Here is a 25,109-nt window from a genome sequence, read left to right as displayed (position 1 = left end):
GTGGTGGGTGGGAGGGAGAAGGAATCAGGAAAGGTGATGAGAAAGTTTTAGACTGGAAAAGAGAGAAGGGAGAGGGTTGCTAAAGGAAGAGACCTGGAGACCTGCAGCTTTTGGGAACCTGGTCAAATTCCTGCTCCTCTGCAAAAGTTTTGTCACATTCAACCTAATACAGCCAGTGAATGTTTAATATGTAATGAACAATTGCTTCACCTTGCCTTGGATCCAGCAAACTCTCATCACCTTTGCTGGGTATTGCTAGCACTATTTAATTTTAAGATCATTTTAGCTAGTATGCAAAAATAGAGGTCTATGAAAATGAGTGGAAGGAGAGGTACCACCAATAAATGATTTGCCTATTGGTAATTTGCGAGAAACTGACTGAAACCGTAAATCCAACAAAAACACCAGAGAAGGGGTTTATCTCAGTTAAATAAATAGATCTTTTATCATACAGATGTGTCCTCTTAAATCCTTGCCGATTGCGCTACAAACATGCACAATACGATTACCCACAGCAGCATATACTACAGTATGCAATGGCGCGCACTGCCATCGGACCATGCAATCCCATGGAGTCGCGGGTGCAAACGCAGTGCGCATAGCCTCTCGTGGGCACATGCCTTGCACCATGCGTGGCGCGATTTGCCACATACGCAGCAAAGATGCAAGAGGACATATCTGTAAATAGATGCTTTATCTGTTTGTTTTATATATATTTGACAAAATCTTGCTTCTCAATTAATTTTACAGTATGTTGCAGAATTATCTTTTTTCATTTTTGTATCACATTTGCTTTTGAAAGAGGATTTTTTGCTTAATATTAATTTTGCATTACACAATTGGTTTCATTGCCCAGATCCAAATTTATCATACCCAATTAACAGTCATTTGAAAAATATGAATAATTTTACCTGTCAGAGCATGTCTTGTTCATATAACTAATGTGATAGACAAAATACAGTATATTTTTGAAAAATGGCACCTTACGTTGTCTATACCATCCATCTGGCAAGCAGCCTATCTATAAGTGAAATAAATGGTTACAGCATGAAGACATGTAGGACTATAAAAGATTTGAAAAGGTTTTATTTCTGTTTACTTCTTTTCTTTTCTTTAATAACAATTATTTCAACAAAATCTGAGATATCATGTTCTTCCTGCAGACCTAAAAAGGAATCTGACTTGCCTAAATAGCAGTCAAATAAGGCATGACTGAAAATTCTAAAAAGGAATTCCTGAGAGCAAGAATATAATGACATTTCAATAGACTTTGTCAGATCTTGGTGGCTGCCGAGTGAAAGACTTTTAAATAACTTTGCTGAGTTAGGATTTTGAAATGGAGTCTTGAACATTCTAAGTGAATATCACTTTATTATTAAATGCAAGTACATTCCATACCATCTTCTAAACTGTTTTGTTGCATGCATGGTCATACTCCTAAACCAGAATCTAAAAGTTCCAGATTTTCTGCACACTTCATGCCCTCTGCTAGCAGTCCTTTCATCCTGCAAATTCTCCTTCAAATAAACCATGCCACTTCTTTCATACAAATATAATTATTTCTATCCAAACGATTGCCTTTGCTGAAACAAATACATTTTTATTGATATTCTGTACTGCTGTACAAATGTAGAGCAAACAGATGCGAGAAGGGGAATTAGATAAAACAAAGGAACCAGTCCAAACTGTTTCTTTTTTTCTTACTCTTGATGAATTTCATTCTTTAATTGATCTTACTTCCACACTGCGCTGAGCAGAACAGCTGCCATGTTCTACGTGCCTCAGATGGATCATCATCATTATGTACTTTTGCTTTAAAAAACTGTCTTGAAATTTACTCACATACAGTATTCTTCTGTCAGAAATAGTGTTACAACAAATTTCAGTAAGTGTCTCAAGAAACGTATATAAAAAACATAGTTGGCTGTACCTGTAAACTAAAGAGGGAATTAAATTCTTCATGATGTGAACATTCTAACCTGTCGTCATTTCAACACCGTCTACATGATGAATGTGGACATGGTCAACATAGACATTATGACCATATCAACATGCTCATGTTGGCATAATGGATGTTGACACTATGACTGCCAACATATCACACCACACTCCTCACACTATATAATAAAATACAAAATATAAATCCATAGATTATTTTAAATCAGTGGCATCCAAACTATGGCCTGTGGGCCAAATGCAGCCTTCCCCTGTTTGTTAACCCAGGATTCCAAAGCGACTACTAAGAAATCAGATTCAGGTGTCAGAATTTGCAGCATCACCAATGCTACCTCCTTGTCATCCACCTAGACTCCTACAGATGTCAATTGCTGAGATATGGGCAACATCTTGTCAAAGTACTCGTTCATGTCTCTGCATGCACTCAATTTGGTGCCATACAGTGTAAACCTCAGGTTTATCCTCCCCATCAGACCTTTATCTTCATACACTTCCTGCAGGGCTATCCACATATCATGTGCTGACATTTTCCTGTGAATTATGGAATACATGTGCTGTGATTTTCTACAATGTTTCTCACTTTAACTGCAACTCCATGGCAAATTTCCACATGGTGTAATTCTGAGAGCCTCTCATTTTTGCAAAGCTCATCCTGGCTACTGCACTGTGTATTTCTGTCTGTATACAAAAAAAGGACTTTGCTGTATTATTCACACTTGTAGTTCTAGGTCCATACTTATTGGTAAAACTGATTGGAAGAACCTGTTTGGTTGCAATAGGTAGCAACAGAATGTTAAATGGATGTTAGTCCAAATATATGTCCTTAACTTGTCTGGATGGTTTATTTGGTAATAGTGGTGTATGCAGTGTTAACAGCAGTGACAGCAGTAGTAGCAGTAGGCACAGAGTTAACAGTGGTAAACAGGTAATACTGTCACTGTGGCAGTGGTAACAATGAATCTCAAGTTACAAACTAAGTACTGCATGTCCGTTCAGTATGGTGGCATTCTACACAGTGTGAACAGAGGGCCTGCTCACGAGTGCGGAGCGCCCACAAGCGGGTCGATGTTGGCGGTTCCATCATGCGCGAGACCCGGATAGTGATGGGCAAGCCGTCGCTCCGAGTCTCGCTACAAAGGGGGGGTGCTGTCGATGTTGAGTGACAGCACGCCCCCTTTGGTGAGCGTGCTGGGGGCATAGCTGCCCATCTAGGGCTGGCCCCACTGACATCACAAGTGATGTCAGTGGGTGGACTTCTTGCTCTGTAAGAGCAAGAAGTCCACTGGGACTTGCGGCAACAAGACCCTACCACAAGGGTCTCATCGCAAGTCCGATGGTCAAGATGGTTTTGACCATCGTGACCATCATCCTGGCCTTCACCTACAGCTATTCGAGCAGCCAGGAGTCCGCTCTAAAAATACAATAGGCAGGCACTGATTCAGAGCGAGCGCTCTGAAAGAGCGTCCGGCTCTGAATCAGACCCAGAGTTTGCACATGAACACTAGTGAAGTCATCCTACCAGCACTTCACTATAAGGGAGGAAACAGCACAGGAGCACATTCATCTCCAACAACTATATGTAGGAGGTTGGTAATCATGGTTGGCCAGATGGGATATTCGTTGTTTAGTCAACAATAACTACATTATAATAATTATATGGGGTATCTACAGAAATGTCCCTATTCTGAAGCTGCAAACATAGGAAACAAATTAATTAAATTAAAGGTGGCCAATTGTTTCTCCTCTCATAATAGTGAGATAGAAGCTGTACTTTAACTTTTTGTAGTAAAAGAGTTTTATTTTTACCTTTTTTTGTTATAATATTTTATTACCCTTTACTTGTATTACTTTATATAATGTGCTCCCTCTATCAATATAATGGAGGGACTGTTCTTTAATGTTAAATAAAGATCAACAGCACTCTTTTGTCTTGCACAAAAATTAGACCCACACAGCCTGAAGTTCTTTATAGGAAGCTCTATACATCATTAAATATAAGGTGCCCCCTTCAAAATACAAGCAGGAGGAACAATTTATGTAATGAGTAGTAATGTTTGGTAATGACTCTTTGGGTAATCTACTAAAATGCAAAATGTGAATGTGCAGAGCATGAATTAATACAGTGATTATAAAAGTGGGCAGTATCACCTCCAGGGGAAACTGAATTGCCCTAGGTATGTGTTACGATGCAAAGAGTAGCTGAATGATGCTGGAGGGATAAGTATACTGAGAATAGAAACAACATTCTGTAGGTAATGAAAGAAAAAAAGTTCACCACCAGGTCCGTCAAGGCACTACTGTGTTGTGAATTGATGACTTCCAACCATCGAAGTGACTGAAATTTCTTCCCATATAGTTGTCTCTGTACCACTCAGAAAAAAGGAAAATACTATAGCATAAAACCTTTAACCTTAGAATAATCTACAGAAAATAAAAGATGTATCCGTACCAGAAATAGAGGTCTACTATATAGAGTAGACAATTCCACTTTTAATAGGAGAGGATACCATCCTGTAAGACATCTATAATGGTGGATGTTCTTCAGTAGATGGTACAATCCCATAATATATGAAGGAGGAGATAAAACTCTTGATAGTATAATACTGTTTTATTAATATAGACAATGAGCTTTTCAAAACAGGCAATAACAGATGGAGGCTTACCAGATGACATAGTCTTCATATAATAGAGGTAGACAAAAAGGCAGAGATAAGTGAGAACTATGCATCCCCAGAGATCCATGTCCCCCAACCCAGGTGAGCTCCAAAAGTTCTTGTGGCCTTCCCTTCCAACGCGTTTTGATACCAGGGTATATTCCTCAAGGCATGAGGGAGAGACATACAAAACCCTATATTTATACCCCCAAAAACAAAGAACACTCCCTTTCGGGAAAACCTATTACTAGACATGGAATTTCTACATCTACTAAATGTCCATATATGTCCTTTGAGATCCCCTCCGTATGGTTCGGTCCACAATCTTTAATGCAGCCATCACAGGTGTGTAGACTTATCCTGAAAGTTACCATCCAAATGCATCCATCCTCCAGCCGGAAAGACCAGAAGTCACATGTTTGCATTCCACTGGCAGATCAATACAAGTCATTTCCTATGAAGAACTTCCGGACCTAACTTCCGGAACTCACATGTTTGCGTTCCAATGCCTCAATATACATAATTTCTCCTGGTGATCTTCCAGGTCTTAAATTCCAAGGATCGATTCTAGAGGGGATACTGGCATTTCCATTCCTGTCTCTCAATATAAAGGCATTTTTCTTGGATTGTGTAAACAAATTACTAACAGCCATATTCTTGAAGTTTTGACTTAAAAACAGAAATATAAATAGATATAAAATACATTAGACATCCTAAATAAATCATATCATAACAAATATCATAGCTGTAAATTACAATGATTAAAGGAACCATTTCAATTCAAAATCCTTATTTAAACCGGTGAGTATTAACGTTTCATAGGTGTGTATCATTTGCATTTAAAGTTTTTATTAATATCACAACCTCTACCATTGGTTATTATTCTTTTAAGGCCATAACAATTTATAATATATTTTACATCACATTGAAGGATTTCCTTAAAATGCAAGGATAGAGCATGAGTCTCCAATCCCTTACAGATATTGCGGAAATGTTCCGCAATTCTTACTTGACTAATTCTTACTTTCTTACTGGTCATCACCATATAAAATTTGTTGCATGAACACTCTATCCCATACACCACATTAGTTGAATGACAGGTAATAAAATCTCTAATATTACACTTGGAATTGTTAATAAAAAATTCTGTTTTTTTATTTCCAAAAGTGTTGGCAATATTTTTACATCCTATGCATGACCCACATCTATAGAAACCAATAGATGTGGCTATTGATGTTTTAAGTGACAGTGGATGAAAACTTTGCACTAACTTATTTTTCAGGTTCGGTGCCTTCCTAAAAATGCATACAGGAGCTAATGGTAGTTCTTCCACTATAACAAGGTCCTTTTGCAATAATTTCCAATGGTTTTTTAAATGTTCTTCCCATGACCATGTTGGGATGTGTAACCAGTCATGAAGGCCCATTTAAACCATTCATCATTGGTCATATTGCTCATATTAGTTCATCATTGGTCATATTTCCTTATGACTGGACCAGTTAGTAAAGTGTTCCTATCAAGTTAGTTACTTCACCTAATGATTTTGACACTCTTATTGAATTGTTGTTCCATTTATATGGCTTGAAAAAGGACCATATTGTTATCTGTACAATTTCCATTTAGACTTTTAAATTGGCCTAAATGAATGGATTCTAACAAATGATGGTGGTGACAGCTTTTTTGATCAATGTATGACCTAGAGTCTGTAGGTTTGAGGTAATTTTTGGTCTTAACAAGATTGTCCTCAATATACATATCCATGTCTAGAAAGTGTACACACTCCAGGCTGATGTCAAATGTTAGGATGATGTTCTTGTCATTAGTGTTCAAGAAAGATCAAAATGGGTCTAATTCACCTCTATCTCCTTTCCAAATAAATAGAATATCATCAATATAACATCGCTAGGACACTAGGTTTGCATGGCGGGGATTAATATTCCAAATAAAATCATCTTCCCAAACACCCATAAAAATATTTGGATAACTGGGTGCGAACCTAGTGCCCATGGCAGTGCCTCGTTTCTGGATAAAAAATTCTTCCTTAAAAATAAAATAGTTGTTAAAGTGGATAAAATTGATACCTTCCAATAAAAATTCTTGTAATTCATGTGCCAATGTAGATCCATTTAATCTATTGTTTGCTGCATCAGTCCCTTGTTGGTGCTCTATAATTGTGTAGAGGGAACTGACATCAGCAGTAATGAAAAAATAATCTTCATGCCATTCAATAGTTTTTAAAAAGTTTAAAACATTTCTGGTGTCTTTTAAATGTGATGGATTTGTTAAAACCAATGGTTGCCAGTAAAAATCTATAAACTGGGATACATTTGATGTCAGAGAATCCACACCTGAGATAATGGGCCTACCAGGTGGGTGAAGGGGGTCTTTATGGACTTTAGGGAGAATGTAAATAGTTGGAATTATGGGACTATCAATAATTAAGAACTTACTTTCAGCATCAGTTAAAATAGCTTTTGTTTAGTATTTTTCAACCATCTCTTTTAACTGTATTGTGATTTTTTTGGTAGGATCCTCCCATAACTTCCTATATGTTTGTTAATCTCCCAACTGTTTATAAACTTCTCCTTCATATTATGTTTTGTTCATAAGTACGACCCCCCCTCTTATCCGCTGGCTTTATAACCAAATCTTTATTAGAGATAACATTTTTCAGAGCTCTTCTTTCTTTAAAAGTGAGGTTATGTTTAATTTTATCTCCATTTAAATGTTCTAAATCTTCTCTTACTAGAGCTGCAAAGGACTCTATAAAACAGCCTTCCAAATGTGAAGATAAAAATGTTGACTTCGGTTTAAAAGGAGTGCAAGTCTCAGATATTGTTGCTTCATTATTTTTGGACTTTAACTTAAATAATTGTTTTAAAGTTAGCTTCCTTATAAATTTTTCAATATCAATATAAATATTGAATTGATTTATTTTAGTAGAAGGAGTGTATTTAAGAACGTTTCTAGAAGTGATCTCTCTTCATTTAAATAGCAAATGTGTACTTTAACCTGTTCTGAAATTTCATTACGGGATGTTTCACCCTCCTTATCTGGGATGGTATCCTTTAATTTTTCATTCATTTTAAGTTTCCGCTTTGTTTTTTCATAATCTTATTTCTCTCTCTCTTTCCTTTTTTACCACCCCTTTTTCCTCTATATGGTTTTAACGTTTCCATCGATGGGTGTCCCTTCCTACCTGTAGAAAATGTGTTGATGGAGCCTCCATTTGTAAACCAGAGAATCTATTAAATTGTCTAATGGGTGAGTTATTAATTTCATAAGGTCTGAAATGAGAATTAAATCTGGAATTCCCATGGTTATTATTGTATTTAATATGCCTCCAATCAGGTGTTAGACTTCATCTGACATTTTTATGTTTTTGTTGATTCCATCTGGAATCATATGGAGTATCATCTTCCCTATTACTGTAGGATGGATGGTACCTCACATTAGTTTTGTTTTCTTCCCATCTGGGAACTCTCTTATGGGTATTATATGTCTGTTTATTTAAAATCTCCAGGGAGAATCTTCTAACGGTTGTTCTTTTATTTTCTTGAGGGAGAAACTCCTCTAATGATTCCTTTTTATCCCTTAAGAACTTATTACAATAAAAACTAATAAGTTCATTTTCAGACTTAATTAAATTCATCTCTATTCTTTTTTCTCTTTCTCTGAAATCATGGAGATCTGAGAAGGGAATTACCATATTTTTATAATCAATCTCTTCCTCCAAAATACTTAGATCCTTTGGGCAAGCATTAAACCTCCTCTAGGGGTTCACTCTCTGGCACCAGAGAATAACACAAAAAATATCCACTATTACACCTTGAGCAGGATACTAGCAAATGGTCACCTGAGAGTAATCCAGAAGATGATTAAGCACTTGAACTGTAAAACAGGAGCACTTGTTAAAATGGTATGAAGTTCTGGCACTGTGGATAAGAGGTACTGGTAGGGTTGTATGGAATTCATAGAAACTTTGTAGGATGACATATAATGCAGCAAGTTGAAGAGAAACTGCCGGGGCAGTGTATACTGTAGCAAGTTGGAGGGTTACTGCAGGGGCAGTGTAATGCAACAAGTTGGAGAACAACTGCAGATGCAGTGTGTAATGTAGTAAGTCTGGAAACTTCTCAGAAGAATGGGAGGAACAACTGAATATAGCAGAACCAACATTAACCAATAAAAACAAACCACTGAGGGAGTGATGAAGATCAAACAACCAGGAAGTGTTCTGGAGTGGATCAAATAGACCGCCCAATTAATTTTGTAATATGATGGGTCAGAGGCACTAAGGTGATCCAAAATATTGAGCTGGGATTGGCTGGCCACCAGAGGTAATGAATTAAAAAAGGCGGCACTCAATTATGGCGTGCCTCTGCATAGAATGCTAGAGTAGCTGCCGCTGCCCATCCCAGACAGTGGGGGCCATGATCTGGAGGACTCTGCGAGAAGTTGAAAGGGAACCAATCACCATCCAGACTGTAAGTTGTGACATAAATATTTCCTACATGCAGTAACACAGCTGTATCCACAGATAATACCATGCAATTATATTTTCAATCTATCTATCTATAAAGGTTTTCAGTGACAGTAATAACAATTTTGAAGTGAAAAACACACTATAGCAGTGTGAATAACCATAAGCAATTAGATACATTGTACATATACTAAACACACATAAGGATACAGTATATGTGCATATCAGAACAGGAAAAAAAAATAATTTTCCCTATGGTGCAACCTGTAAAAGAGCACTTTGCATACAGGTGATAGTAAAATTTCTAAAAATTAACAGAATAAGGGGTCTAGTTACTAAGTAGTTTTAGGAGACAGAGTGGAAAGAGATAAGAAAGTGATAAGGTGACAGCCAATCAGCTCCCAACTGTCATTTTTCAAACACAGCCTGTGAGATGACAGTTGGGAGCAGATTGGCTGGCACCTTATCACTTTCTTATCACTGTTCACTCTGTGCCTAATTCAGAGCGCTCGCAAGTGGGTTGATGTTGGCCCAGTGTGCATGCGCACGACAGAGGCAGCTCCATCGTGCGCATGCGTGAGACCCGGATAGTGATGGGCAAGCTGTCACTATGGGTCTTGCTACAAAGGGGGCATGCTGTTGATGGTGAGTGACACCATGCCCCTTTGGTGGGTGTGCCGGGGGTGTGGCCCCACTGACATCACAAGTGATGTCAGTGGGAGTGCTTTCGGGTCTGATAGAACCAAAAGCACTCCAGGGCTTGTGGCAATGAGACCCTACAACAAGGGTCTCGTTGCAAGCCCGATGGTCACGATGGTCTTGACCATCACGACCATCTTCTTGGCTGCTCGCTTTAGCTGTGGGAGGCCGCTCTAAAAATTCAGAAGGACGGCCCTGATTCAGAACGAGCGCTCTGTCAGAGCGTCCGGCTCTGAATCAGGGCCTTTGTCTCTTAATTCTGCTTAATAAATACCCCATAAACAACAAAAATATAAAATGATTGGTGCTGTACAATGTCCCAGAAAAGGTGCAGAAATGCATCCAGTTTTACTTCTTGTGATTCCTCTTCCTAGCTCCATGCCCATTTATTTAATTCCAAAAGGTTTGTTGGATCAGTCAATACTGAATCAGTATTGTTAAATTACAGTAAGTCAAAACTGAATTTGCCAAGGGCAGAATGAAAAACCTATTGTTGGGGCACGCTTTCACTTACTCAAAGATGAAAAAATGAGCAAAATATAACTTTTATTTATATAACACTAAAAGACACGGGGGTGGCTAAATTTAATAGACTGTGAGCCAGCGCCGCTATGGGAATACATACGAGTATGCCCGTATTTTAAAGCAGCAAGCATGATAAAGGCTTGGTCTAGCCTTTAACATTGATGCTGCTTTAAAAATATGGGGGGAAATGTATTATAGCGGCACTTAATGAGGCAAAGCAAGAAGCACTAACTATGAGTTGTATAGACATCTCATAGGCTGGAGCAGGTTAGTTATAACCACCCCGTCCGGTGATCCCTGCTAGAGACAACAGTGCATCAGCCTAGTGCTGATGCGCTGTGTCTTAGTCCCGGCTGGCTCCACTGAGCATGTGCAGGATCTCGCAAGTTTTGCAAAATCCTGCATGCAGCCCTGGAGCCGGCATCCACCATAGCAGGGACAGCAAATGTCCCTGCTGTGGGTATAGGGCATCGCCAGGCTGTAGCTGTCAATAGCGACAGCTGCAGTGGGCGGAATGGTCAGGCGAACTGACCGTTCATACATTTTCCAGGTTATCAGTGCTGCTATCTTGTAGATAGCAGCGCCGATAATGACAGGGGCGCATAGCGCTCCTGTCAATTACCACCAAACCCCCCTATCATACATCGGGGAGAAGTGGTATCAGCACACATAATGTGGGCTGATGCCGCTTCAACGATTCATACATCTCCCCCACGGGGATACTTGCATGTATTCCCACAGCGGTGCTGGCTCGCAGTCTATTACATTCAGCCCTACAGGTTTCAAAATTATTGTTAAAATTATATTCAGTTTGTTGAGCCTAGATGACTAGGACTCAGGCTACTGTATATTACATATTTAGTGATATATCTGTAAAATTTCCTTTCTGCAATAAAGTATTCTTGCTATAATAGCTAATTATAGGGATTAAACACTGATATGAGTTCCTGATATGGTAATTATTGTATAGTCAATAATTTATATATGATTGTGTGTGGCTCTTGTTTGATCATGTATACTGTACAATATGCACATGTTTTCCTTCTTAATCTAACTCTTTGTAATTACAACCCAGTATTGATCAGCTTGAGGGAATGTAGTTGTAGCAATCCTGGGTCTATTTGTATACACATATTCTGCTGTTGCAACCAAATATCCACCGTATTAAAATTATATTTTGCCTTGCTTTTCAATTCAAGGAGTACGAGCAATCTAATCTAATAATAATAATTATAATAATAGTAATAATAATAATAATCTGTTAATTACAGTAGATAATAAAATATGTATGAACACCTAAACCAAACCCATCTCTTACAAATCCTCCTCTTAGACTGCACAGGGGTTATAGTTACACTGTATTCTTGCCGCACTTACCAAAGTACCTGAATAATACATGCATTTGGATTTTTATTGACTATTGTGGTCATTTTCACACTATACAGGCTGCAATATGGGGACATGAAACTCATACCAGCTGCAGTAATACAGCATGTATGCCTGGCATAAATGAAGGCAGCAATTGAGAAACAAATTGGCTCTATATACTTGTCCCGACATCAAATTACACAGTTTTAAGACACCGAAATAAAATTAAAAGATTATTACACATACAGAAGCAGTGATTAAAGAATAAGGCACCTGGACAAAATGCAAAAGAGTACACATTTATAATGGGTGCAGAGTGTGCGGTGGCCTCGGACCCCTGGGTCCAGGGGGCATGCACCATATAAGATGCACTCATTTTCTTTAATACTTACCTCTCCAGAGTCCTACAGTGGCAGTGCTGCACAAATCACAGGGAAAATGGTGCGATAGCCATTGTCCTGGAGACCTGCACATGCGTAGTAGACTATGGCACAGCAGCAGAGTCTACACCTTTGCAATGCCAGCTAGATAGTAGTGGGCCCAGATGGATACTGCACACGGCCCCCCCTCCTAATATGTGCACATAATAATATAAACCTAATGTATGCAGTATTATCTGCCATCTGTAGAAATGTATTTCCTTGTTATCGTATTGATAAACACAAAGGTTTCTGAATAGGCAGAACAGCATTTCTTTTCTAAAAGCGACCAGTAGATTAAAAAAATAAATCTTCTAAAAATTTAAAATTATTCTTGAAAATCATATAAAATCTTTTCAATGGTACAGTATATTAGAATGTCGTGTTTGTAGTGAAAACTAAGGTTAAAAAACTATTTTTGTTACCCTACACAAACTTCAGTCAAATATTTTTTTTAATGCATCCTGATAGCCACAACTAGTAGGACTGCCATCCTATGCAAAGCTACAGGATTTACTTGAGGAGCAGAGTGTTTTTATCAATTCATCTTAAAGTACAGAAGATCAATGGCCAAAACGCAGTTTACCCTTGAGGAAACAGCAGACAAATACATCAACTACTTTAGACTGTAAAACCTCATCACCTCAGGATCCCCATTAGGAAATTGTGATAGATTTGAAAATGAGCAAAGACATCCATACTGTAACTCCCAATAGAGCTCTATGGAAAAACTTCTATAGATAATTCTGCAGCATAGAAAAAAATCAGTTTTGGACAGCTCTAGCTTTGAGTTAAGGGATGGTCTCCTGGTAGGTACCAACACCCCCCACTTTTTATGTGAAAGGCATTTTTATTGTATTGACAAATATACTAAAGCGTAGATGTCCTGAGCTACAAGAAGCGTTTATGTCCTGAGCTAGAAAGAGGGATTCATACAGCCACTTCTGGAAGTGTTATACATACAGTACATTAATCACATCTCACTGAGCCTTCGTACAATAAATCTAAAAATCAGAATTGCAAATCTTTCAAAATCCGTCATAGTAGATGGCATGCATTATTGGTGACTTCTATGAGTCAACTGTCTACAATCTTATTTTGCTTTTTGAAGTTTGAATAAATTACTCTCCTGATCTTGCAGGCAAGCACTTATTACCACTGCATGTCTAACTTGATTGCATTATTCATGTTGTGTCACTATCTCCTAACCCAGTTGATGTACATAAACTCAAAGTTTTTATATTTCACTTAAATAGTAGATATAAATTAAGATATAAGTATAAATGGAAAGTTGTGATTCAATTTCCGTCAATGTGAAATTTTATAATGTCAAAGTGATTTTTGTATTCTAATTTATATCTGTATTTCTATATATAGCATAGATGCATTACATAATCATTCTTATTCTCAGTAACTCAAAGTCTAGTTTGTTTCTTAGGAGAGACGCACCTCATAAAGCAAATTATGCTCACAATACATGATATAGTGTCAATAATATAATCAGGTGGCATTTTTATGTATTTTAACATTTTGAAGTGTCCATAACTATCCCATAATATATTCCATTACAACTCAGTTGCAGCATGAAAAATAATATGTATGGCAAATTAAAATACAACAAATATATTGATTTTAATAGATAGAAAAAGTTGCCCAAGAGTCCTAAAACTAGTTTATGAAAGTTCTTGTGATATGCAAATATGTCCATGTCTATACAAACACAATCATCTTTTTGTAACACTCAGCTGGTGAGAAAACACCACAGGATGCAAAAATCCTTTTTAATTAAGGAGGAAAACCCCTATTGAGATATAGTGCAACTTCTTGTGGATACATCAGTTAAGTAATAGAGACAATATGAATCCCAAAAAGCACCTCAAAGATTAAAAGTGGTATCCTGCTAATAAAACCTTTCAGGCTTAATGTCTCCTGCTATCTCTGTTCCTCCCTCCATCTGGTTTTCCCACTTGTGAAGAATCCATTCCACATCTAGAAAAGAAGTTTCTTACACAGCATTAGAGAGAGCAAGCCAATTAAGAATAGGTCACTTACCCTAAGACATAACCCAGAATCCATATTAAAGTAAATGGAACCATGGCTAATGCACAAAGTTACATTATGTTGTTTTTCTCACATTTCCTAGTATTTGAAGATGTAAAATAAGTAGACAAATTAACCCTGCTAATGTTAATGACAAGACGTGACATTATTTTATCATGTGTGTATTGGTTTTGTGTACTTAATTTCATTTGGAAGAAAAAATAATAACTGTTATTATCTGTAATGCAAATTTGACAGTTTACTATACTATAGCTACTTTATAAATGTACAGTATTTTCTAAATGGGTTATAAGCATACCCAGGTTAACATTTTTGACTCTTATGCTACTTTGTGTCTCTCTATACTCACAGTATTGCTGTAGCACTCAGTGATTCCAACCTTTACTGCATTCCATCTGCATAACATAAATATATGTAAATCATTTAGCACCAATCCTGTTTAAATGTCTACAATATTCACAATGTTATTAATATACATAAGTATACAAAATATAATAGCAAGTGTGTGTAATCAGCCATTCTAGATCTGAAACTATGGACCTTTCCGGAAATCTGTATCTTGGCGTACTTTGAGTCTATTAAAATATGTAAATAATGAGTGTCTGAATGTATGTTTTGTGCTGCCGGTGGAATTGTAACTGGAAAGTGCTGCAACTTATACTATAAAAAAGTAAAAATCTGAAACTTACAACAATGAATCAACAATGGATAACACCCTGTAAAAGTAGCAAGGATGAATGCGAACAGTGTGTTGTATCATTACATCTGTTACACTATAGTTATTAGAATGCAAAGCAGAATGCGTTCTGAACATTACAGAGCTATTGTATTGTGGGCAATATCCTGATGACACTTAGTTTGTCTTGCACGTGAGCAAATAGCATTCTGTGCTTTTATTTACTACAACAATCTACTCCTGTAGAAGCAAATAGAGAAGTAAATTATGGGTAAATGACAGATACTGAATGGTCGGTAGAGGTTCTGACATCCTCTTAATGGCAACTATCCCAATAACTGTCCACCTCCTCACACGCAGTTGAGACAGTGAAAGCAAAGCCATGTGTTGAGTACAATTTTGCTCTATACTGTCACAGCCAATATATATTTTGTTTTTCCAGGGAAACTTTCTTCTAATGTCCACTGGAAAGTCCTATTTAGTTTTTTATAATTAAACCCAACCCCTACTTTACCAGTCTGTCCACAGTACTTGTTGGAGAGATGTCTTTACATGTTTTGGCCGGTGAATGATAGCTATTACTCATGAATTTAATTCAAACTTTGAGATGGAATGTATTGACTGCTGTGTATTATTAGAATGTTATTGCCAGCTTAATGGTAAAGACCACAAGTAGCCCCTATTGTAGGATATTTAGCATATTTAGTAGAAGAAATAATTAGTCTAAGTTAACTTACTAGTACCATGTTCTATTCATACAATCGTGCACCTAGTGCTGATCTTTCTTTGAACAGGTTAAGCTTTACTATACTGACAAATAAAACATAGCACATGAAAGTTGAAAACTGTGGTTCTACTGACATCATGTACTTAATTTATAGGTACTGTGTATCTCTGAATGCCAAGATGGTATAATCTATGTAGGGTAAAAAATGTAGCATCTTCAAATGACATTAGCTGGAGTGTTCTTTAAGCAATACATCATAGAGGTAATTGTGTACATTTCATTACACACACGTGCAAAAATAAATACTTTATTGTGGGTACCTTGGCAAAACCATGTTGCATTGCAGACAGGGCAGATTTAAAATAACAATGGGCATCGACCATTGATGGTTAGCAGCCAACATTGCTTTGCACTGATAGTCAATGCTTTTGCCATTAATGGCAGATCGATGATGGAGCGGTAATGGTTTGTTTGGTGTGCGTCCTACCCCCTGTTTTTCACTGCTTAGCTCTACCCTACTTCTCTGACTGGCCCGCCGCATTCACATTCCTCACAGTAATGATGCTTATCAATGTTTCAAACAATTTTTGGTTTTCCACCAATGATTTTCTGCCATCAAGGTAAAGTAGAAATTACGCTATTGATAGAGACCATCAATAGTGAACCATTTGATGGCCATCTCCAATTTAACATGTGCAGAGAGATTTAGACTTGAGAGGTACATGTTTAGAATGTCAAGATTCACAATGTCGCCACTGACATAATGTCAACATAGTCAAAATGTCAACATTGTGAATGTTTACAATCAGAATGTTGACACCATACTGTTGACATGGTATGAATGTCAACATTTAGGATATTAACATGTTCAGTTGGGTAACATGCAACATGTAGACAATCACAATGTCAACAAAGCCAGAATGTTGACACATGATTTAAGGGTTAGGCTTCAATTAGGGTTATGTTATGGTCGACATCCTGACCGCATTTCCGGTGACTTCCCTACTGTGCTGCACAAATCTCTGATAAAATGGCCATTGCACCATTTTCCCAGTGATTTCTGCAGCACTGATGCAAGACTCTGGAAAGGTGAGTACTGTATCATATATGGGTGCAGGGTGTGCTGTACCAAGGGGAAAATGTGCACAGTACACCCATTATAGATATGCCACTGGTAATAAATAATAAAGCTGCACCATAAAAATAAAACCCTTGCACTGCACAATGGCATGTCCAGTTGCAAAATTGCTCTTTCTTTTGCTTTTCTCTTTACTGTTAATCAGAAAAAATGCTTTCCAACTGGTACAATAAACCTATGTAATAAACATTATAATTACTGAAAATCCACATGCATTAAAAACATAAATGAGACTGAAAATTAAAGTATCTTACTACACAAATTGGAAAATTTAAATTTATTTAAGGGGATTGACATAAGGGGATAGTAGAATAGACTCTACAATTAAATTTTTACATATTTCTTTAGTGCAAGATCCTATTAAAGTAAGTGCAAAGGAAGAAACAAACATTTGAATGTGTGATTGCACCTATTTATGTGTTAATAGATTATTAGGGCAGTCGATGGTGGGGGTATAAAGTACCTGTCCCCCCCTTCCCTGCCAGTATGGCATGCCCACTTGCCCTTCAATGGTGTACATTTTCTGCAGGGGTTAGGTAAGAAATGCCAGCAACTTAATAGCTGTTGGGTGAAATACCGACAGTGGAAGCCTGACAGAAGGATAATTCCAATAGCGCTGGTAAGTCACCTAACCCTACCCTTCTCCCCCCTAACCTTAAACCTCCCTTGGAGGTGCCTAACCCTAAAACTCCCAAGGTGGTGCCTAACCCTAAGTCACCCTGGGGATGCCTAAACCTAACCCCCCTCCCTGCACCCTAAACCTAACCCTCCCGGGGGGCGCCTATCCATAGCCTCTCCCCAGTGGTGCCTAACCCTAATCACCCCTTCCCCTAGCCTAACTCTAACCCTCATTGGGGGTGCTTAACCCTAAGTCCCCCTGGGGGTGCCTAAACCTAACCCTCCCCCTCGCGGCTAACTGCTAAGGATACCCGGACTTACCTCGTTCGTTCCAGCATCCTTCTGCATTTAGATGTCGGTATTAAGATAGGCGTCAAAGTCCCATGTCTGGTTTCCACAGTCAGGATATAGCCTGGCAGCATTTAGTCCACCAGTCTATTGACTACATCCCCTGTTGTAGAGGTCCCCATTATTCACAATGTGTCATGCCCATGCCGTCTCATATTTGGCCATGCACCCCCTTACTACCTGACAGATCTCTTGGTGACCCATCAGATAATAGGGTACAAATAAACACATCAAAATACACTGTGGGGGTTCATTTTTCCAAGTTATGTATAAGACCGATCAAAAGTCTTTATATCGCCTACATCCAATGAAAACAGAAAACACAATGAGAATATTTTATAGCTAGTTATGACAGACTAGCTGTGAATTTTTAGACTTATCTTTATTTTATATGTTTATCTTAGCAGACATAACATAAATACGTAGTTGTAATATCACATGACCTCCTTGTTGAATTCCCTCAGGCTATCACATGCATTCACAATCAATTTAGTTTGGATAAATCTATAAGTTGACAGCTAGATGCTAGTTTCTAAAAGCATTATCATTACATTTGGTATTTTTCTCTCATCCATTTGATTGATAAGCCAGGATGGTATGTGTTATCTTTGCAATTTGTTGCAATAAAAGCAAGATTTTCTTTAATGGCATGCAAATCACCCTACCGAAATATAACAGCGATCATTTATAATATTTTTTTCAGCCATTGCAAGTTGAATTGAAATGATATAATCATATCTAAAATCCTTTCATTTAGCTCTAGCCTAAATATATATTTTTAGCAAAAAAAAGTATATTTTGAAATGTCAAAGAAATTGAATAGACAATGGTAAAATACAAGACCTCTGCAGCATTATATTGAATATGTCAGATTTGTTTTTGTTCACTTTTGGAATTGAGGGATGACATTCATTTCTTATTGTTATTATATAGCAGTATAGATATACTCTCATAATGCTGCGAATAACAAGCAATAAACAAGTTCATGTTCAAACTACATCAATGTTTATTTTTGTTAATCTCTTTATTTATTAAAGGTAGATAACAGGTAAATAAAAAAGGAAAATTGATATACAGCCATAGAAAAACAAAGCAATTAAAGACATAAAACTACCGTACCTTATTTTCTTGGTTTTGGTGTTGAAAAAAATATAACATAAACAAACCAATAACAAATAGAAAATACAATTAAGTATATAAAATAAGAGAAAACAGATATGAAGGGGGGAGGGGGGGACATCAGGCAGCAGAGTCAAAAAATAAAATAATATTAAAAAACAATATATAAAAAATAGTTCAAAAAGTTAAAAATGAAGGTCAAACCAGACCTGGAAGGGTCCTATTAAAGTAAGAATACCAAGGGGTCCATACTTCATGAAATTTTGGCATTTTGTCATGTAGGAGGGCAGTGATATATTCCATGGAAGCAGTGTACCAGATTCTATTGAGTAATGCAGGAATGGGGGGTGAAAACATTTTTTTCCAGTTAATAGCAATCAAAATTTTAGCAGCGTTAAATACATGACCACATAGTCTGTTGTAGGTTTTAGAAGTGTCAGGAAATGGTTTACATACCAAGACATGTAATGGATCCTTAATAGGTGCAGAGTTGAAGATATTGCCCAACAGCGACAAAACTTCTTCCCAGTATGTTGAAATTAGCGGACAGTCCCACCATATGTGGAAGTAGAGCCTTTATGTCCACACTGATGCCAACAAAGATCTGATGTGAAGGGCTAGTTTTCAGGGACCATATACCATCTGGTATAAATTTGGTAAGCAGTGTTAATGGATGTCTTAGAGACAACTGACAAATATTTGATATCTCCTCATCATCTTGATTCCTACCCAGGTCAGTCTAGTTCAAATGGAAATTTGTATATAGAATTGAATTAGCACCTTTATGACCAGAGGTGTTCAAAGGAGCTAATCAACCAGAAGGAACGTGACTTACTGAGGGACTTGATAAAACTAGTTATCTGTAAATATGCAATATGTTATTTTGGTTGCACACCATATTTTTCACACAGTTCCTCAAATGTTTGAGGGGCAAAATCCCCAACAACATGTAAGACTCCAGTGACACCCACTGCTACCCAGGGGCGCGAGTAAAGACCCACACAACCCAAAGGGAACTGAGGGTGTCTCCAAAGGGGTGTCAAGGGAGATGGGTATGAGGCTAAGTCTAAACATTTATTTACTCTGTACCAAATACTCAAAGTGGCCTTAACACATGGAACCATATGCATCAAGGCTGGTCTCAGATGTGGAGGGAGCCATGGGATAAAACCCACACTCTGGTCCCCAAACAAATCGCTTTCAATATCCACCCTTTTTTTATGTCCAGGTTTTAGATGCCAAGACATAATGTATCTGAGCTGGGCAGCAAAATAATAATGTTCAAAGACAGGGAGGCCTAACCACCATTAGAGGATTTAGCTAGACAATTTCTGCGTGTACGAGGTATTTTACCCTGCCATATAAAAGTACCACATAGTGACTGAATGGTGCATAGAAACGTAGTAGGGATAGCGATTGGGATCATTTGAAACAAATAAAGCAGTCTGGGCAAAATATTCATTTTGATAGAATTGATACATCCAGTCCAGGAAACACAGAGGGGAGCCTATCTGGCCAAGTCCGCTTTAATAGATTTCAAAAGAGGAATATAGTTAGCTGCATACAACTGGTCATACAGTTTTGTTATCTGGATACCAAGATAAGTAAGAGACTTTGGCCGCCAGAGGTAACCAAAATTAATTTCAAATATTTAGGAAGGGGAAAGGTGAAATGCCAATGCCTCTGATTTTGATCCATTTATTTTATACCCCAAATATGTACCATACAAGCTTACTTCAGCCTCCAAGTTGGGAAGTGAGGTCAGGGGAGAGGAAAGGGTCAGCAATACGTTGTCCACAAATAGTGATCATTTATATTCCTTATTTGAAATAGAGATACCTTTGATATCGGGTTTTTTCCCGTATCTTGGCCGCCAGGGGTTCGTTGCTTAAGGTGTAAAGTATAGGAGAGAGGAGGCAGCCCTGTCTGGTTCAATTATTTATTTTGAATGTCGGGAATGAGATCCCATTAGTGGATATGATTGCAGTCGGATTGATATACAATGCTTGGACTTCCTGCAGGAAACCACCACAAAAAGCATATGCCTGTAACGCCTGAAACACAAAGGGCCAGGACAACCTATCAAAGGCTTTCTCTGCATCCAATGATAACAATACTGCAGGTGTTTTAAATCTATTAATGTATGTGATCAGATTAACTGTACGCCGAGTGTTGTCCAGAGCTGGTCTAGAAGGCACAAAGCCAACCTGATCTATATCAATAAGCTGCTGGAGGTATAAATTAAGTCTACTGGCCAGTATTTTAGCGAACAATTTAAGGTCAACCTTAATCAATTAGATTGGTCAATAATTAGCACAACAGGTAGGGTTTTTTTGTGTCTTTGGAATAAAAATAATAACCGATTTAAGGGTGTCTGTATGAAAACCGTCCCCCTGTAAAATCTTATTAAAAAGGGTGATCAAATTATTAAATCAACAAAGCTTAATTAATAAATCACATTGGCTTGCAAGAATAATGCTACGGTAGCCTGTTAAAAAGAATACCATGCCAACTGTAATTACTACTTGTTCAAAAGATCATTTAATAGATAATAGTAAATTCAAAAGGACAAAATGAGTCAACATCTGATACACGCTGGCATAATACAAAGGTTTATATGAAAAGAAAAGTTGCAACATTGCCACAAACAAAATAAGCAGAACCTACATTTATGATATTGGTACATACAAAAGTTGGAATAATTGTAAAAGACCAATACATTTAATAAAGGACAATGCTGCCTAGAGCTACTGTACATTATCAGTTTTAAAAGTTATTCATTATAATATAATATTGCAATAGTTGATCTGTGTATCAACAGATTGATTACCTGATCAGTTATGAGTCCAAGGTGAGTGGGTATTGATTGGCAATCAATCCCCACCCTCCCATAACACACATGTTCTCCGTCGGCACTGTGGGCAGTTACAATCTACCTCTCCTCCCTGGACCCGAGCTTTTAGCTAGCTCCACCTCATCCCCATGCTACTGTAGGTGCAAGAGATATGACTAAAATAGGTGTCTTCCCTGCATATACTGTACACAACTCCGAATGGAATCGGTATGAATTACCACCGGACGCAAGTTAAAATCCCGACAGCGGCTGGCCAACATGGCTGAAAATCTCGATCATCTCTAGGTAAGTATTAACTAACCTAACCTCCCCCCTAACCCTAACCCTCCTTAGGGGTGTCTAACCCTAACCTTCCCCCAGTGCCTAACCCTAATCCCCCATTCCCCGCTGCCTAAACCTAAGTCTCCCGGGGGGGTGCCTAACCCTAAGTCCCCCCCCAGGGGTGCCTAACCTTAACCTTCCCTTCTCCTAGCCTAACCCTAACCTCCCGGGGGGGTGCCTAACCATAAGTCCCCCCTGGGAGCCCTAAACCTAACCCTCCCCCCCTTGGCTGCCCGCAGCGGTGCCCGGCATCACTTCGATCGGGATGCCGAGTGTCTATCTCCAGGCATCGGTAAAATGACAGGCGTCTAGATTTAGATGCCTGTCATTTAACCCTTGCCAGGATAAAGCAGTCGGGAAGCCGGCTGGCGGGATTACGTCCGCCGGCTTCCAGACTACATACCCTCCGAATATGTAACTTTGACTGTGCTACCACAACTAGCACCATGACTTGGTGGGAGTGTGCCGTGTGTCAGCCCCGTCCTCTAAATCGGTGGTGTCATAATGTCACACTTTAGGGATGGGGCCGCCATCTCTAGAAAGTGGAGGGCTGCCTGGAGCATTCTTAGGACTCTCTGGCTATCTCCACAGGCTGCAGGATGCATAGCTGGAGCATCCCTAGGATGCACAGGGCAACTCTGCAGTGGCATTACTGGCTGCCATTCCAGACACCTTGCAAACTACAGGTGCCATGGGGCAGCAATGGTGCCACCCACAAGCATGACTTGTACACCCCTGGTTACGGCCCTGCCCAAAATATGGCTACAAGCTTCTCGTTCATGCATAAACCCAGTTAACGTCCAGTTGACATGAGGAATGCCTTCCGCAGATTGCAAAGATGTTTATATTGACTATGGTACATGCGCAGTTTGCGGAAACTATTTAAATGCGGCTACATTTGAAACACGGCTACATTTGGACCTGCGTGTATCTCAGAATCAGGCCCTGAATATGTATATCCATGTAAGGGTAATTCCACCTATAATCCAAAATTCTGCAGGTGTCCTGAGGCAGGCAGTGGTTTAATGATGATCAGTTGAATAAAGATTCAATCTTTAGCCCTCAGATGTCAATTTATACAATAAAGTGTGACAAATTAGTGTATAATGGAATATACTTTCTGGTACAAAAGTGGAAAATGGGTAAGACATAAGAGCAAGGAAAAAGCTGTTTGCAGCCCTTTGATGTTACAGTATGTGTTTATTTCTAAGCCATAGTAATTGTATGATGGTTGCAAAGTGTAATCCCTGGCAGAAGGAACTATTTTTTCTCCTTATGGTAGGTAAAATTATTCAGGCATAGGTAGATTAAGATGCTCAATATAGATTATGTGATATTGATTACATTAATAGTTTATTATGAGAGAAAATACAGAGGATGCTCTATATAATGAGCTGGATGTCAGGTTGACAGAACAGCTACTCATGGCTGTACCAATATTGTCTCCTTAAGTCTTGTGGGAAATATGTTGTGATAATTATCATTGCTTCTTTATGAAGGTCTGCAAGTCTCTGTAGTGCTACACATTGGGTATAATAAATCATGCAAAAAAGGAATCATACACAGAAACTAAACATGGACATTTGAGGTTGGCAGAAAAGCTGCAGACATTAGATAGAGGGTCTCAGAAATGCTGATAAAATAGGAGTTTGAGGGTTGGGATGAAAGCCAGTAATGTGCAGAGGGAGTAATATCAGGTGGGGTGTGATAGGCTATAGTGACAGAAGCTATGGATTGAAGGTTGAGGGAGCATCTGGTTAGGTAGAGTTGGGAGTTCCATAAGAGAAGACTTCTAGGCAGAACTGAGAGAACAATGCACATGGCAGAGATAGATCTAAGACAGTGTGAGGGAGAGTATTATGTGAGAGAGTCAGAGAGGTATGAGGGGGTGCTCTTGGTGAGAGAAAGGTAAGCAAGGATAAGTTCCTTGAATTGGATTGATAAGGTTATACAGAGCTAAGGTGGGCACTTGTACAGTGGTGCAGGAGAAAAATGAACAGTGAAAGCAAAATATCAATTTTGACACAGCATTTAGAGCAGATTGAAGAGATCAGTAATAGGTCAGAAAGTAGGAGATTCAAGTAGTCAATCTCTGATAAACAATACACAGCTTCTGGTTGGCTGGTTTACTGGCTATCAACTGTATCTGTTAAGGAAACAGCAGACACTGAGATATTTATTTATTTCCTTTAAAAAAACTTTGTGTGAGCCAATCGTGTCATTACATTGTATTGTTTTTTAGATAATGGATTAAGTTGGATCAAGACAAGAAGAAGAGTGTAAGATGAGATATAATTATACCACCACTTGAATTTAGCAGTCATAATTATACTGCCACTTGAATTCAGCAAACATTATGACATATATAGGGGGCCCTTATAATGTATATTAAAAAAGAGACATATTATGATTATTTAAAAACAAAGGGAGTATATTATGAATAGTTAAAAATACAGTGGATATATTATCACTAATACACATTTACACAGATTAATATACATATAAGGGCATATTATAGTTAATAAATATTAATATGTACTGTAGGAAGCCAATAATTTATTTTAAAATAGTACGGGGCATGGTGAAGTGTAGGAAGGTTCTTTTTTACAATATTTTTTTTTTTTAGAAAGACATTTTTTTTAATTTCATTTTAGTTCTGATGGTTTTCTTGCTGTTTTTCAAACCTGTACAAATTCCGGGATTACTATTTTCAGTGTGACAGGTTTAAAAAAAAATTTTTAAGCAGTTTTGTATTAATAAATCTTGTGGTTTGTAAATTGCCCCCAAAATGTTCACTTGATAAATTTATCTCACTATGGGAAGAAAAAATTATGAGTTCAGTTTGGTACCTATTGAACTTTAAGTAACATTTGGATATTCAAGTACAGATGTCAGTGCAGCAGTTTTACACATGGGATAGAAGAGGTAAGAAGTTTGCACAGGAGCAGAAAATGTGTGTTGTCTGCATAAAATTAGTAGTGGACGTTAAAGGAGCACATAAGTTCAACAGCAGGGATTCCCAGTAACCAAACATAAATAATATACATGGTATTATACAGTACTAATATGCTAACCATGTTATTATACAAGGACAGATACACATAAAGTATATAGACAATATTGGAAATGACTGTGGTCATAGG

General features: G+C 38.0%; 1 protein-coding gene across 1 annotated transcript in view; it reads right to left on the bottom strand.

Moving 5' to 3' along the window:
* LOC148538697 (uncharacterized) overlaps window positions 1–25,109 on the bottom strand; it is a 105,621-nt gene that overhangs the window by 17,366 nt on the left and 63,146 nt on the right. Inside the window, exon 2 of the mRNA XM_088452349.1 lies at window positions 5,102–5,279. Coding sequence (XP_088308475.1) covers window positions 5,102–5,279 — 178 coding nt within the window. The remainder of the gene's footprint in view (window positions 1–5,101; window positions 5,280–25,109) is intronic.

This window comes from Taudactylus pleione, unplaced genomic scaffold (genome assembly GCF_031769625.1).
Source record: "Taudactylus pleione unplaced genomic scaffold, aTauple2 ptg000037l, whole genome shotgun sequence".
Taxonomy (NCBI): domain Eukaryota; kingdom Metazoa; phylum Chordata; class Amphibia; order Anura; family Myobatrachidae; genus Taudactylus; species Taudactylus pleione.
Note: the sequence above shows the minus strand (reverse complement) of the source record. Positions and strands in the feature narration are given on the sequence as shown.